The 16826-nt window shown below is 41.8% G+C and overlaps 1 protein-coding gene across 1 annotated transcript in view; it reads left to right on the forward strand.

Moving 5' to 3' along the window:
• The window catches only part of SMARCAD1 (SWI/SNF-related, matrix-associated actin-dependent regulator of chromatin, subfamily a, containing DEAD/H box 1), a 70511-nt gene that overhangs the window by 25571 nt on the left and 28114 nt on the right, over positions 1-16826 (forward strand). The window contains exons 7-9 of the mRNA XM_014945309.1: positions 1616-1705; positions 2371-2455; positions 4404-4795. Of these exons, the coding sequence (XP_014800795.1) occupies positions 1616-1705; positions 2371-2455; positions 4404-4795 (567 nt within the window). The remainder of the gene's footprint in view (positions 1-1615; positions 1706-2370; positions 2456-4403; positions 4796-16826) is intronic.

The raw sequence follows: 16826 nt of genomic DNA on the forward strand, positions 1-16826 counted from the left end.
ATAAATAGGAACTGTGTAATGATCCTGGTGCATTCAGGTTGGTGTTTGGCAGATCTTGTGCTCAAGCCTTACAGTGCTGTCATGAGGCCAGCTCCCAGGCATCCCAGTGGACATCCTTGAAAACCACTTAATGGTAGAGAAAGGGAATTCTGCATTAAGTACTGGAGGCTGGATGGAGAATGGTGACTGTCTTTGTGTTGAAATTTAAATACTGTCCTCAGTCAGAACAAAATGAAGAAAACACGGAGTTTTCCATGAAAGCAAAAATAATACTACTCTGATATTCCTTTGTCCTCGGTCAGAACAAAATGAAGAAAACGCGGAGTTTTCCATAAAAGCAAAAATAATACTACTCTGATATTCCTACTTCCTGGGGAGAGCTGTGAATTTTGTGAGGCAAGATTTGCTGGGGTTTGGGTTTGTTCCTCCTCGCTAAACCCCTGGGTTAGGTGACAAAGGAGACTTTACTGAATTGTTACCTAGTTGGCCTAGCAAACAGTGCTTCGCTAGAGCTGGCTTCATTCAGCAGGTTGTTTTCTGTGCTTAACAGTTCCATTACAGTTTAAAAGGGAAGTATTGGGAAAAATAAAGCTGAAACAGGGGTTTTTAGAATTTGTAATAGCCAATTGTGAGAAAACATGCAGGGTTTTGATTATTTTCCCTTCAGTCTTGGTTTTCCTCTGGTTCCTAAGACTAGAGCATACTTTGTCAGGTATTGTGTGCGCTGTAGCTGTACTCCTAATGATACCAAAGGCTCATTGAGGAAAGGAACAGTGTCCTCTGTTACTCGAGTGCTTCTGGGTGATCTGGTTTGTGCTTTTTCAGCAAATAGCATCGTTCAGCGAAGTAAATACCGATCAAACCTGTTGGCATCTCTGGCTGTAGAAAAATAGACCTGTAACCACTCTGCATTCAAAGCTCTTTGAAGAAACTTGCGTAATTCTTTGTGGTGAATACATAACAGAGCAGCTTTGTGGCATGTAGAAGTTTTGGCAGTCATTCATAAGAAACCTCCCTTTTGCAGGCTGATAGTAGCTATTAGTGAAGCTGTTGTTGATGAAGACTTTTGCCAGCTTTTGATGTGACTCTATGGTGCTGTGACACAGTATTTATGGTTTTATTTAATTTTTTTTACCCTTAAATCTTCACGTAAACACAACATTTGACATGTTTATAGACTCTGGTGGGTTAAATACTGCTTCTTGGGTATTCTAACCTAGCTGTTAGACTGGCTGTTAACCCTGCCATCTTCTGCCTTAAATATCATCCAGAATAACAACTAACTCTTTATTTTAAAGAAATACAAACTAGATAGTTCTAAATTATTTATATTTGGTGTACCTTTGCACTGTATATGCTTATCAGGTAAAGAATGCCAGCCTTTCATGACTGAAGGCATTTTCTATGCTTAAGAAAGTTTTGGTGTTATTTTGATTATTGGCTATGTATGAGGAATCACTTCTGCAGCTTGGATTTGTCTTAAGTGCTTTTGTCGTTTAGGATGGCTCCTTAAGGAAGTGAAGTATTGTTTAGGTTTGATACTTTTTAATATTTTTTTTCTGTTTCTATGCTTGTGATTTATGTTAAACCTAATAGATTTCTTTTTTTAACATAGCTGGATGAGTCAGAACCCCAAAGACAATGGGAGAGGCAAGAGATGCTTGTGAAGAAGCTGCAAAATACATTCCCTGCATTGGATAAGGAGGTGAGCTCATGTCTCCTGATGGCACTTCAGGTTTTGACTTCTTAAGAGAATTGGAGTTGTTGATAGTGCAAATGAAACAGTCCTTACACCAGCAGTGCTTTTGGAAGAAGCCCAGAGTAGGAAGGTCTTCGCTGTTGCTGCTTTTGGAATGTAACTTGCCCTGAATTGAGAGCAGTTGGATGTAATCAGGACATATGGAACGTCTCATCCTACTTTTTTGTTCCCATGAGAAGCCTGACACAGGTGCAAATTGGATGGCCTATTATAAAAGTCCATGGGGAGATTATCCTTCCCACTGTCTCACACTTTTCTCCCCTGGGCAACTAAATATACTGTGCACTTTGTATTAGTTTAGTACCTGATGATATTCAGCAACTGGTTGGGGCATTTTAATACTGTGCGTTAAATTGTTCCAAGCAAAGCTTTTTTATGTGTGTTCTTACCCTTTTGAAAAGGGGAGTACAACTCTGCTTAAGCCTGAGTGTAGAAGGATAAACTGAAGGGGTTTCTCCTTTACATTTCCTTTATTTTGAATCATCTGATCTTGCAGGGGTTTTCTTTGCTTTGTGCGATTAAAATTAAGTTTTAGTACCGTAATGTTATTATGCACAGAGATTTAGTTTTTGTTTACCTTACCACAATACAAAATTTTTATCTTTTACTAGGAACTGAGAGATGTACTTCAGGAACATAACTGGGTGTTTCATGAAGCACTGGAAGCCCTGAAAGTATTTGCAGAAGGCGATGAGGGTAAAGACAGATTTACAATTCATTTTATCCCAAGATAAAGCAGACAGAATTTTAATACAAAACTTTTCTAATGTCCAGCAACGACAGTCATGACAGCACTATGCTTAGAAACTTGCACTGATAATTGAAATTAGTTTTATGGGGAGGATGATAGAAGGAAACTTGACTTTTCTGTATCTATAAATGTCACGATTATTTCTTCTTTTGCTCCATAAGAAGAGATAAGTATCTTTGCCTTGCTAATACAGATTTACATAAGTTGTAATTACCTGTGAGTATACCTTAAAATATATTTTGAAATGTGTCAAAGCAGACACCTGCTTCCCTCCTGCTTGTTTAAAAATAAGTTTTGTGTTTTAACTGGAGTAATTTGTACATCTGTAATTGCAAATAACTGCATTAAGTGACAGCTGACATATGCTATTTTGTCCTTTTAAAATACATTGTAGCAGAGGAAAATACCAGAAATAGGACTTAAATTATGCAACCAATTTATAAATACCAGTGCATTAGCTGTGGTAGGGAGCAAGAACCATGATTCTATGTAAATCTGCAAGTTATAACTTAAATAGTATTTAATGAGTTGATTACTTTTCCAGTGTGTTGTGCAGCTGTCAGCTTAGTATATGTTTTGCTGTATCAGCTATTTAAGTATTCTTGGAATAGGGGTAGTATTCTTAATTGGATTCTTTACAAGGGGAGAGAGCTATCATGTATGCATGAGGTTGGGTCCTTCCTGCTGCTTCTGGGAAGGCAGACATTGGGGTTGGAGTCAATCAGCAGAAGCTGGGATTGGGCAGAAGAGAAAGCATGCTTTCTTCCAAAGAAGGAAGAAAAACCCATATAAGTAACTTCTGAGAAGGACTTGGCTCACATTCTGTTAAATAACATCTATCTTTAAGACAGCAGGGTTATTTTAGTCAGAAATGCTTCAGTCTTCCAGTTTCTTTAAAAAGTGCAAGTTTTTGTTGTCCCGTCTCTAATGCTATACTGAGATGCATTAAAATGAAAAAAAAATATATAATTTTCATGGTGAAAGGAGGCTTGTTTTCTGAAATCAGCAGAATTAATATCTCTGCAGTCCGGTGGAGTGGGAGCACTGTCTCACCACAGCTCTACATCATTAGCTCTTAACTATCTGCTCTTGCCTCAGAGCTTTTGCAGCTCAGACTTATTACATAGTGTTCATCACCTCAGTATTTTAAGACAGTTATTTAAAACCCTCTGCCATTTGAACGGTGTATTTGTGAGCTGATGCAGGCAGGACATAGGAACAACCACATAACCACAGATTAAAGGCAAAGAACAAATTTAATCTCAATACCTCATGGAATCTCTGAGGCAGCACCCGGGCAGAGACATGCAAGCAGGGGCCGCAGGCACAGTGGAGTGAGAGAGAGCCCTTGTTAGCAAGGGAGTGAGAGCAAGAGAGCTCCTGCTTGCTGTTCTGGCCTGTATTTAAAGGATTTGGGCAGGCTGAGTTTTCTGCTGTGCTTTGATCTCTCCATCAGCAGGGCAAGAATCACAGGCATGTTCAATAAGGTGCCCCTGGGTCCATCCCAGGCCTACGTTATCTAAGTGCAGATGTTCTACTCGTTGAGCCCACAAAACTAAACAACAATTAGTGTGATAGATGTGTTTTGCAGCACCGGGCAGGAGAGTCACTTGAGCATGTTTACAGTCCTCCTCGCCAATTTTCCGTCACTTTCCCGCAGTATACAAATTAGCATTGCTCATCTTATACTCCCAGGTGGTACTATTTACACCTCTCAAACAGACCTGCATGGTCTTTGCTCCTCTTTTCTCTCAGTAACACCCGCTGTTGGGTTGTTGTGTATTACATGCTGGAGCTGTGGCTTAGATCGGTTTTATTTTGGAAGATCAGTGGATTTAAATTCATCCTTAACCAGTATGCGTTGACTTGTTGCCTTGTATGTTGCATGCGTAGGCATGGAATTTCCTCCCAAAAGTGAAGCTGCTGACTGGACTGAAGCCTCCGCCAAGAGCAGAAGCGACGAGAGTAAAGAGAAGCCAAAGCAGAAATCTTCCGGGAAAGAGCAAAACGGCTTTCAGAAAAAGGACAAAGGCAAAAAGAGTGTTTGGAATACTAAAAAAGAAACAGAAGACTTGGAGGGCGAGTCAGCTTCTGAAGAGGGTGGTAGCTCCCTCGATGAGGACTACAGCAGCGGCGACGAAGTGATGGAGGATGGCTACAAAGCCAAAATCCTCAGCTTCCTGCAGGATGCTTCCCCCAGCGAACTGACTTTGATTCCCCAGTGTTCTCAGAAAAAGGCTCAGAAGATAATAGCGCTCCGGCCCTTTAACAGCTGGGAGGCTCTGGTAGGTCTGCATTCTTCTTTTCCTATTCCCAGCCTGCCTAGAGTCAAGGTGTCTTCAGCCTAGGGAGGCTTAGATGGGTGGCCTTAGCCTGATTAGGCTAAAATGCTATGTTCCTCCTAAGCCAATAGCATTTCAAATAGTGTCATATGACCTGATTTTGAATGAATTAAGGGGTGATTTTCCTGGAAAACTCAAGCTGATTGGCTGACATTACTGTCACTCACTCTGTAGCACAGAAAGTTGGTTGATTTCACTGCAGAAGAAGAAATTAGAGCTTTCACTTGGGAAGGAGGTGTTTGTTAGCCTGTTCTGAGCTCTTGTAGCTGAAAACCCATGCAGGAGGCAAGAACGTGGCAGGACCTTTACTGCAGACACTTGAATAGCAGCAGCAGCAGCAGCTTCCAGGGTAGCTCCATGATTGAAGGTACCAGCATGGATATTTTCAGCTTCATAAAAAAACCACTCGTTCCTTTTTTTTTTTTCCTTTTGCCTTTTTTCTTTAATCTACTGCATGGTTTTGCTACCTGAGCAACGCAGCCATTTTTTTAGTGGAGTGAGCTGCTGTGTTTTTATTAACAAAAGGTAAAGCATCAGAAGGCTCTACTTCCTGGGGAGAGCTGTGAATTTTGTGAGGCAAGATTTGCTGGGGTTTGGGTTTGTTCCTCCTCGCTAAACCCCTGGGTTAGGTGACAAAGGAGACTTTACTGAATTGTTACCTAGTTGGCCTAGCAAACAGTGCTTCGCTAGAGCTGGCTTCATTCAGCAGGTTGTTTTCTGTGCTTAACAGTTCCATTACAGTTTAAAAGGGAAGTATTGGGAAAAATAAAGCTGAAACAGGGGTTTTTAGAATTTGTAATAGCCAATTGTTGTGAGAAAACATGCAGGGTTTTGATATTTTTCTCCTCACTCTTGGTTTTCCTCTGGTTCCTAAGACTAGAGCATACTTTGTCAGGTATTGTGTGCGCTGTAGCTGTACTCCTAATGATACCAAAGGCTCATTGAGGAAAGGAACAGTGTCCTCTGTTACTCGAGTGCTTCTGGGTGATCTGGTTTGTGCTTTTTCAGCAAATAGCATCGTTCAGCGAAGTAAATACCGATCAAACCTGTTGGCATCTCTGGCTGTAGAAAAATAGACCTGTAACCACTCTGCATTCAAAGCTCTTTGAAGAAACTTGCGTAATTCTTTGTGGTGAATACATAACAGAGCAGCTTTGTGGCATGTAGAAGTTTTGGCAGTCATTCATAAGAAACCTCCCTTTTGCAGGCTGATAGTAGCTATTAGTGAAGCTGTTGTTGATGAAGACTTTTGCCAGCTTTTGATGTGACTCTATGGTGCTGTGACACAGTATTTATGGTTTTATTTAATTTTTTTTACCCTTAAATCTTCACGTAAACACAACATTTGACATGTTTATAGACTCTGGTGGGTTAAATACTGCTTCTTGGGTATTCTAACCTAGCTGTTAGACTGGCTGTTAACCCTGCCATCTTCTGCCTTAAATATCATCCAGAATAACAACTAACTCTTTATTTTAAAGAAATACAAACTAGATAGTTCTAAATTATTTATATTTGGTGTACCTTTGCACTGTATATGCTTATCAGGTAAAGAATGCCAGCCTTTCATGACTGAAGGCATTTTCTATGCTTAAGAAAGTTTTGGTGTTATTTTGATTATTGGCTATGTATGAGGAATCACTTCTGCAGCTTGGATTTGTCTTAAGTGCTTTTGTCGTTTAGGATGGCTCCTTAAGGAAGTGAAGTATTGTTTAGGTTTGATACTTTTTAATATTTTTTTTCTGTTTCTATGCTTGTGATTTATGTTAAACCTAATAGATTTCTTTTTTTAACATAGCTGGATGAGTCAGAACCCCAAAGACAATGGGAGAGGCAAGAGATGCTTGTGAAGAAGCTGCAAAATACATTCCCTGCATTGGATAAGGAGGTGAGCTCATGTCTCCTGATGGCACTTCAGGTTTTGACTTCTTAAGAGAATTGGAGTTGTTGATAGTGCAAATGAAACAGTCCTTACACCAGCAGTGCTTTTGGAAGAAGCCCAGAGTAGGAAGGTCTTCGCTGTTGCTGCTTTTGGAATGTAACTTGCCCTGAATTGAGAGCAGTTGGATGTAATCAGGACATATGGAACGTCTCATCCTACTTTTTTGTTCCCATGAGAAGCCTGACACAGGTGCAAATTGGATGGCCTATTATAAAAGTCCATGGGGAGATTATCCTTCCCACTGTCTCACACTTTTCTCCCCTGGGCAACTAAATATACTGTGCACTTTGTATTAGTTTAGTACCTGATGATATTCAGCAACTGGTTGGGGCATTTTAATACTGTGCGTTAAATTGTTCCAAGCAAAGCTTTTTTATGTGTGTTCTTACCCTTTTGAAAAGGGGAGTACAACTCTGCTTAAGCCTGAGTGTAGAAGGATAAACTGAAGGGGTTTCTCCTTTACATTTCCTTTATTTTGAATCATCTGATCTTGCAGGGGTTTTCTTTGCTTTGTGCGATTAAAATTAAGTTTTAGTACCGTAATGTTATTATGCACAGAGATTTAGTTTTTGTTTACCTTACCACAATACAAAATTTTTATCTTTTACTAGGAACTGAGAGATGTACTTCAGGAACATAACTGGGTGTTTCATGAAGCACTGGAAGCCCTGAAAGTATTTGCAGAAGGCGATGAGGGTAAAGACAGATTTACAATTCATTTTATCCCAAGATAAAGCAGACAGAATTTTAATACAAAACTTTTCTAATGTCCAGCAACGACAGTCATGACAGCACTATGCTTAGAAACTTGCACTGATAATTGAAATTAGTTTTATGGGGAGGATGATAGAAGGAAACTTGACTTTTCTGTATCTATAAATGTCACGATTATTTCTTCTTTTGCTCCATAAGAAGAGATAAGTATCTTTGCCTTGCTAATACAGATTTACATAAGTTGTAATTACCTGTGAGTATACCTTAAAATATATTTTGAAATGTGTCAAAGCAGACACCTGCTTCCCTCCTGCTTGTTTAAAAATAAGTTTTGTGTTTTAACTGGAGTAATTTGTACATCTGTAATTGCAAATAACTGCATTAAGTGACAGCTGACATATGCTATTTTGTCCTTTTAAAATACATTGTAGCAGAGGAAAATACCAGAAATAGGACTTAAATTATGCAACCAATTTATAAATACCAGTGCATTAGCTGTGGTAGGGAGCAAGAACCATGATTCTATGTAAATCTGCAAGTTATAACTTAAATAGTATTTAATGAGTTGATTACTTTTCCAGTGTGTTGTGCAGCTGTCAGCTTAGTATATGTTTTGCTGTATCAGCTATTTAAGTATTCTTGGAATAGGGGTAGTATTCTTAATTGGATTCTTTACAAGGGGAGAGAGCTATCATGTATGCATGAGGTTGGGTCCTTCCTGCTGCTTCTGGGAAGGCAGACATTGGGGTTGGAGTCAATCAGCAGAAGCTGGGATTGGGCAGAAGAGAAAGCATGCTTTCTTCCAAAGAAGGAAGAAAAACCCATATAAGTAACTTCTGAGAAGGACTTGGCTCACATTCTGTTAAATAACATCTATCTTTAAGACAGCAGGGTTATTTTAGTCAGAAATGCTTCAGTCTTCCAGTTTCTTTAAAAAGTGCAAGTTTTTGTTGTCCCGTCTCTAATGCTATACTGAGATGCATTAAAATGAAAAAAAAATATATAATTTTCATGGTGAAAGGAGGCTTGTTTTCTGAAATCAGCAGAATTAATATCTCTGCAGTCCGGTGGAGTGGGAGCACTGTCTCACCACAGCTCTACATCATTAGCTCTTAACTATCTGCTCTTGCCTCAGAGCTTTTGCAGCTCAGACTTATTACATAGTGTTCATCACCTCAGTATTTTAAGACAGTTATTTAAAACCCTCTGCCATTTGAACGGTGTATTTGTGAGCTGATGCAGGCAGGACATAGGAACAACCACATAACCACAGATTAAAGGCAAAGAACAAATTTAATCTCAATACCTCATGGAATCTCTGAGGCAGCACCCGGGCAGAGACATGCAAGCAGGGGCCGCAGGCACAGTGGAGTGAGAGAGAGCCCTTGTTAGCAAGGGAGTGAGAGCAAGAGAGCTCCTGCTTGCTGTTCTGGCCTGTATTTAAAGGATTTGGGCAGGCTGAGTTTTCTGCTGTGCTTTGATCTCTCCATCAGCAGGGCAAGAATCACAGGCATGTTCAATAAGGTGCCCCTGGGTCCATCCCAGGCCTACGTTATCTAAGTGCAGATGTTCTACTCGTTGAGCCCACAAAACTAAACAACAATTAGTGTGATAGATGTGTTTTGCAGCACCGGGCAGGAGAGTCACTTGAGCATGTTTACAGTCCTCCTCGCCAATTTTCCGTCACTTTCCCGCAGTATACAAATTAGCATTGCTCATCTTATACTCCCAGGTGGTACTATTTACACCTCTCAAACAGACCTGCATGGTCTTTGCTCCTCTTTTCTCTCAGTAACACCCGCTGTTGGGTTGTTGTGTATTACATGCTGGAGCTGTGGCTTAGATCGGTTTTATTTTGGAAGATCAGTGGATTTAAATTCATCCTTAACCAGTATGCGTTGACTTGTTGCCTTGTATGTTGCATGCGTAGGCATGGAATTTCCTCCCAAAAGTGAAGCTGCTGACTGGACTGAAGCCTCCGCCAAGAGCAGAAGCGACGAGAGTAAAGAGAAGCCAAAGCAGAAATCTTCCGGGAAAGAGCAAAACGGCTTTCAGAAAAAGGACAAAGGCAAAAAGAGTGTTTGGAATACTAAAAAAGAAACAGAAGACTTGGAGGGCGAGTCAGCTTCTGAAGAGGGTGGTAGCTCCCTCGATGAGGACTACAGCAGCGGCGACGAAGTGATGGAGGATGGCTACAAAGCCAAAATCCTCAGCTTCCTGCAGGATGCTTCCCCCAGCGAACTGACTTTGATTCCCCAGTGTTCTCAGAAAAAGGCTCAGAAGATAATAGCGCTCCGGCCCTTTAACAGCTGGGAGGCTCTGGTAGGTCTGCATTCTTCTTTTCCTATTCCCAGCCTGCCTAGAGTCAAGGTGTCTTCAGCCTAGGGAGGCTTAGCACATAACCACAGATTAAAGGCAAAGAACAAATTTAATCTCAATACCTCATGGAATCTCTGAGGCAGCACCCGGGCAGAGACATGCAAGCAGGGGCCGCAGGCACAGTGGAGTGAGAGAGAGCCCTTGTTAGCAAGGGAGTGAGAGCAAGAGAGCTCCTGCTTGCTGTTCTGGCCTGTATTTAAAGGATTTGGGCAGGCTGAGTTTTCTGCTGTGCTTTGATCTCTCCATCAGCAGGGCAAGAATCACAGGCATGTTCAATAAGGTGCCCCTGGGTCCATCCCAGGCCTACGTTATCTAAGTGCAGATGTTCTACTCGTTGAGCCCACAAAACTAAACAACAATTAGTGTGATAGATGTGTTTTGCAGCACCGGGCAGGAGAGTCACTTGAGCATGTTTACAGTCCTCCTCGCCAATTTTCCGTCACTTTCCCGCAGTATACAAATTAGCATTGCTCATCTTATACTCCCAGGTGGTACTATTTACACCTCTCAAACAGACTTGCATGGTCTTTGCTCCTCTTTTCTCTCAGTAACACCCGCTGTTGGGTTGTTGTGTATTACATGCTGGAGCTGTGGCTTAGATCGGTTTTATTTTGGAAGATCAGTGGATTTAAATTCATCCTTAACCAGTATGCGTTGACTTGTTGCCTTGTATGTTGCATGCGTAGGCATGGAATTTCCTCCCAAAAGTGAAGCTGCTGACTGGACTGAAGCCTCCGCCAAGAGCAGAAGCGACGAGAGTAAAGAGAAGCCAAAGCAGAAATCTTCCGGGAAAGAGCAAAACGGCTTTCAGAAAAAGGACAAAGGCAAAAAGAGTGTTTGGAATACTAAAAAAGAAACAGAAGACTTGGAGGGCGAGTCAGCTTCTGAAGAGGGTGGTAGCTCCCTCGATGAGGACTACAGCAGCGGCGACGAAGTGATGGAGGATGGCTACAAAGCCAAAATCCTCAGCTTCCTGCAGGATGCTTCCCCCAGCGAACTGACTTTGATTCCCCAGTGTTCTCAGAAAAAGGCTCAGAAGATAATAGCGCTCCGGCCCTTTAACAGCTGGGAGGCTCTGGTAGGTCTGCATTCTTCTTTTCCTATTCCCAGCCTGCCTAGAGTCAAGGTGTCTTCAGCCTAGGGAGGCTTAGATGGGTGGCCTTAGCCTGATTAGGCTAAAATGCTATGTTCCTCCTAAGCCAATAGCATTTCAAATAGTGTCATATGACCTGATTTTGAATGAATTAAGGGGTGATTTTCCTGGAAAACTCAAGCTGATTGGCTGACATTACTGTCACTCACTCTGTAGCACAGAAAGTTGGTTGATTTCACTGCAGAAGAAGAAATTAGAGCTTTCACTTGGGAAGGAGGTGTTTGTTAGCCTGTTCTGAGCTCTTGTAGCTGAAAACCCATGCAGGAGGCAAGAACGTGGCAGGACCTTTACTGCAGACACTTGAATAGCAGCAGCAGCAGCAGCTTCCAGGGTAGCTCCATGATTGAAGGTACCAGCATGGATATTTTCAGCTTCATAAAAAAACCACTCGTTCCTTTTTTTTTTTTCCTTTTGCCTTTTTTCTTTAATCTACTGCATGGTTTTGCTACCTGAGCAACGCAGCCATTTTTTTAGTGGAGTGAGCTGCTGTGTTTTTATTAACAAAAGGTAAAGCATCAGAAGGCTAAACCACAATCCATAACAGAAGGGAACACGATATCTCTTGGTAAGTAGATTATCTACTGTCACTGGGATGTTACTTTCAAATGCTTCCCATGGTTTGTTTGTTGCCTGAACGTTTCTTGCAGTTTCAGTTAACTGCAAGACATCAGACCTGATAAGAGCAACATCTTGGTGAGAAATTTGAAGTGCATTACAGCAGATTTTCTTGGTTTAATGTGTTAGTGCTTTGGTTTTGAAAGCAGTAACTGTGCGTAGGCCCTCTTACAGACTAATTGGTATGTTTTTTCATCAGTATGTTCTGATGCCTCCCCCACTGATGTGTGCAAGACCCGCTTTTATTTTTCAGACCAGAATAGAACTTCTCCAATATGTGTAAAACAATAACACTTATTATTCAGCGTGTGAAATGTTTTACCACAAAACAGTAAGAGATACTAAACACCTTTTTGAAGGAAAACAAAATGATCTTTGTATGTTGTGTTGCAAAGGGGGGAGACAGAGGAGGATATTTGAAAAAAAATACAAGGTGCAGGTATGCTGCAAAAGAAATCCGTTTTGCCCCAAGCCTTTGGCTTCTCACAGAACATCTGTCATACGGCTATTCCTTTCTAAACTTGTTGGATTTTGCCTGAGCTTAATTCTTTGCTGAAATATTTGCTACAGGGCTGTTCTCCTCCTCTCTGTGTAAAATATTTAACAGGGGGGGAAAAAAAAAAAAAGCACTGCATGGGCCTGTTTGCGTTCAAAATTTGGCTTTCATAAAGATTGCTGCTGTCAGCAACCACATGTTTATGTAGTATTGTGAATACTTGCCCAGAGTAGTAATAGTGTGCAGCAGATTTTAGGAGCTGTTTTGTATCAGCATGGATTTAATTGTTTATAAAGATCCAGTAGCTCAGTGACCCAAAGTTTTTCCTACTAATTAATGAGAGCGGTAGATTAATGGAGAGAGCTGATTCAGTTTCAGCATTAAAGAAATTGGCTCGTTTTTAAGGTCTCTTTTTACTGTAATGGTTTCTTTTGTAACATGATGCAAAGCACTAGAAATTGTTACCACTTGTTCATTACTAGAATTGAGGAAGGTCTTAAGTCTCTCAGTCTGAGATTAAGACTAAGCCTGCTTATTTGCAAATTGAACATCTTTTTCCAGGAAAACGTAAACTAAAATGTTTTTTTTTTATTCTAGACAAGCTTTTTAAGTTGGGCTGAGATTTTTTTTTTTAGATGGATTGAAACGAATTTCAAGCTTGTGAAATTATTAAAAATGGTTGAAAATACTTATTCTATAGAGCAGATATTTAAGACAGACGTTTAACTTGACCTAGTAACGCTTAAAATGCACAGGAAAAAAATTTAACATGGTTCCTAAAAATTAAATTGGGTGAAGAGTGCTCGGGGTATGTCCTTGAGGCTTTAGGTGTCTGTCTCCTCATTTGGAGAAGTGATGCTCCTCTGTGTGAGGTCCTGTGGCCTCTCTCCAGGATACGTTGTGTGTGCCGGGAGAGTAGTAGGTAACAAAATGGATGAGGACACATGCTCCAAGAGAGCGCTTTTCTGAGTGTTTCTCTTATTCACAACTTAAAATTGCATGTTGCTTTCTGAGGGCACACAGTTTGGAAGGGTGGTCCCAGCTGCCTGTGCTGTAGAAGCAAGCCCAAGCATGGAGCTGAGACAGAAGAGGAGGTGTGATGCCCAAATGGGAGATGCCAGAGCAGAAGTTCATGAGGAGCAGCTCTTCCTTGCTGGGAATTGGGGATTATAGCACAAGGGGAGCAGATGGGGATGCAGGGGTAGGCAAACTAAAGGGTGGTCAGCAGAAAGTGGGACTGTGAGGACTTGGAGGAGAGGGAGGAAGGAAGGAGCATCAAGAACATGACTGGCTGTGGAGGGCAAGGCAAAGACATGTGTTAGGCAGAGTTTGTTCAAGGGGCCAGCGTTCAGCAATGTTTTCCTTTCATGGTGCAGGTCTGCTCTATGCCTCCTCAGAGTGGACATGTGTTACTAAATGGACAGTGGTCAGAGATACCTCCCCTCCTGGTGGCTTCTTTCCAATGTAGGCTTCCCACCTTCCTCTCCTGTTTGCTCTGTGTTTCTGGTGACACCCCACTGGCACACAGTGCGGGCTGGCAGACGGCAGGATGTCTTCTGTTGGTGGGAGGACTTCTGGGCACCCATTGCCCTTCCTCCTCCTCACTCCTTTAAAAATCTCATTGATGTTTAATTATATTTTAATGGTGCTCTCTTTTCCAAGATGTTGGAACTGGCCGGTGTTGGAAAGGGCAGCTCTTGGTGCTGTTTCCTCAGCAGACAGTCTGTAAACATGGTCATGTCATGGCAATACCCACCTGTGTTCTGTGTATGCTGACAAACAAGGGCAGAGCCAAGGCTGGCTCCCGAAGGAGCCCAGTTCAGCTTTTGGGGTCTGAGGAGGTGTTCTGTTCCTTGGCCTGTTGTGTGGGCCCAATGCAGTTTCACGCTGGCTCTGGTAAATGCAAGGAGACAAACTGGAGGGAGTTTAATGCTATTTATCTTCTTATTTTAAAGGTTTATAATTGTTAACTGCTTGAATTTCCTTTTAGTGTAGAAACTTATATATCTGAGATTTGCTGTATCCTCTCATTTCTATCATTTGCGGTATTATTCTATCACAAAATAAGCCATCTCTTTTAGCATGTAAAGCCTTTATGTGAATTAAACAATGTCTATTGTTTTTAGAAATTACAAATTATTGAGAAGTACACACAAGTTAAGGATGCAAAATATTACATAGAATTTCTGACGTAGCATATATTTAGCTTATCACTTTTTAGGGGAATGGTAGAACTGAGCAGTCAAAGGTGGCCTTACTTGTCCGTCATACTCTGTATACTGCAATAGCATATGAGTTAGGAGATAGAAAGTCAAAGGAGGATAGCTTCAGCTTTTTTATTATCTCACTTTGGCTGCACGTGTGCAAACTGCTACAAAAAGCCAAATTGGTGGGAAGTCCAGAACCACTTTGCACCAGAACAAACTGAAGGGAAACAGCAAAGGCATCAGGTTAGAAATGGGATCTGATTAAAGTGGAACCTGGATTTGTTGGTCGCAGCTGAGGCTGATTTTCCCCCTTAAGCAGTAGAGTGAAATGATAAATCACCTTCAGGTGGTGTAAAGTAAGCCAAGTAAGCCAGAGCAGAGCACACTGGTGTGGTGGTTACACACTGTGGGGCACTGCTGCAGCCTGGGACTCCAGTGGACCTTTCTTCTAAGTGTTCTGTGGAAGCTCATGGCTCAGTTGTCCGTGCTGGTTTCACATTTTTAGACATTATTTGAAAAAAATGAACCTGGGAGGATGTCAGAACCTCTGGTAAACCAAAGGTTGTCTGAGGATCTGCTTTTGTTCTGTACGACTCTGTAACATTGTGTGTTTCACATGTAAACCACTGGCTAAAGCTTTTCTTGTCGTAACTTGGAGATGAATGCTAATGTGCTGACATGAAACAATACAATTTCTGTTAATAACAGATGGCTTCATTTTCCACGCCTTTATTTATAGATTACAGGATTTATATTCATGCCAACCAGAGCTTTAGGCATCAAAACAAATGTTGAAATTTTTTAATCGCCTATTAAAAATCATGTTCGTGTTTTTTACTTCTCTTTTTATTTCTGAATAGAGTTGTCTATTTAGAAAGCTTCTTTGCAAGTGTTGACATGTGTGCTTTAGCCTGGTTTAACCTATGAGTGTTGGTAAGCTTTCTGGGTTTTGTTGAAAATGGAACAAAACCACAAACAAAACAAAACCCCCAAAACTGTAAGGGCAGGCTGTCAGTAGAGGGCATCACTCCATATTTTTTTTTAATTTTTTTTTTTTTTGAGTCAAAGCATAGCCTGCTTGTATATTTCAACATGATTCTGCAATGTGGCAATATTGATCAGTTACTTAAAGCATATTAGCTGGATAATACTGTCCCCATGTTCTTACAGAATGTAGAAGAAGGGACTAGCCACGTGGGAGGAGTGTAGGAACGTTGTCAGAGTATGCAAGAATGCAACAGGAAGATTACAGGCCACTTAGAATTAAACCTGGCAAGGGATGTCAAGGACAATAAGAAGAGCATCTTTTAAGTACGTTGGTAGCAAAGTGCCCTGGTGATGGAGGATGCAGAGAAGGTGGAGTTACTGAATATCTTTGCTTCGGTCATTACTGCTAAGGCTGGTGCTCAGGAGTACCAGATCCTGGAGGTAAGAGAGAGAGCCTGGAGAAAGGAAGGCCTTCCCTTGGTTGAGGAGGATCAGGTTAGATAGCATTTAGGCAAACTTGATAACCACAAATGCATGTGCACTGATGGGATGCACCCGTAAGTGCTGAGGAAGCCACCAGATGTTATTGTGAAGCCACTCTCCATGATCTCTCATGAGCGGAGAGGAACCTAATGAAGTTCAACGAGGGCAAGTGTAGGGTTCTGCACCTAGGAAGGAATAACCCCATGCACCAGTCTGGGGTAGGGGTTGACCTACTGGAAAGCAGCTCTGCAGAGAGGGACCTTGGAGTCCTGGTGGACAAAAGTTCACCATGAGCCAGCAATGTGCCCTTGTGGCCAAGAAGGCCAGTGGTCTCCTGTGGCACATTAAAAAGAGCATGGCCAGCAGATTGAGGAAGGCTATCCTCCCCCTCTACTGTGCTCTGGTGAGGCCCCATCTGGAGTACTGTGCCCAGTTCTGGGCTCCCCAGTTCAAGAAAGACAAGGAACTACTGGAAAGAGTCCAGCGGAGAGCTACAAAGATGATCAAGAGCATGGAGCCCCTCTCTTAGGAGGAAAGGCTGAGAGACCTGGCTCTGTTTAGCCTGGAGAACACTGAGAGAGGACCTCATCGATGCTTATAAATATCTAAAGGGCAGGTGTGAAGAGGATGGGGTCAGGCTCCCTTCAGTGGTGCCTGGTGACAGGACAAGGGGCAATGGGCACAAGCTTAAACACAGAAAATTCCATCTCAACATGAGGAAAAACTTCTTTGAGGGTGCCAGAGCACTGGAACAGGCTGCCCAGAGAGACTGTGGAGTCTCCTTCTCTGGAGATAATGAGAACCCACCCAGATGCGTTCCTGTGCAACCTGCTTGGGCAGGGGGGTTGGACTAGATGATCCCCGGAGGTCCCATCCAACCCCTACCATTCTGTGGTTCTATTTTTTAAGGAAGGAATTCTAGGAGGATATATGCCTGTGAAGTCTTGTGCTAAATTTTAACAGATCCATGATTTAAATTTCAGGAAAATCCCTGGAAA

The sequence above is a fragment of the Calidris pugnax genome, unplaced genomic scaffold (genome assembly GCF_001431845.1).
Source record: "Calidris pugnax isolate Ruff unplaced genomic scaffold, ASM143184v1 scaffold15, whole genome shotgun sequence".
NCBI classification, from domain to species: Eukaryota; Metazoa; Chordata; class Aves; order Charadriiformes; family Scolopacidae; genus Calidris; species Calidris pugnax.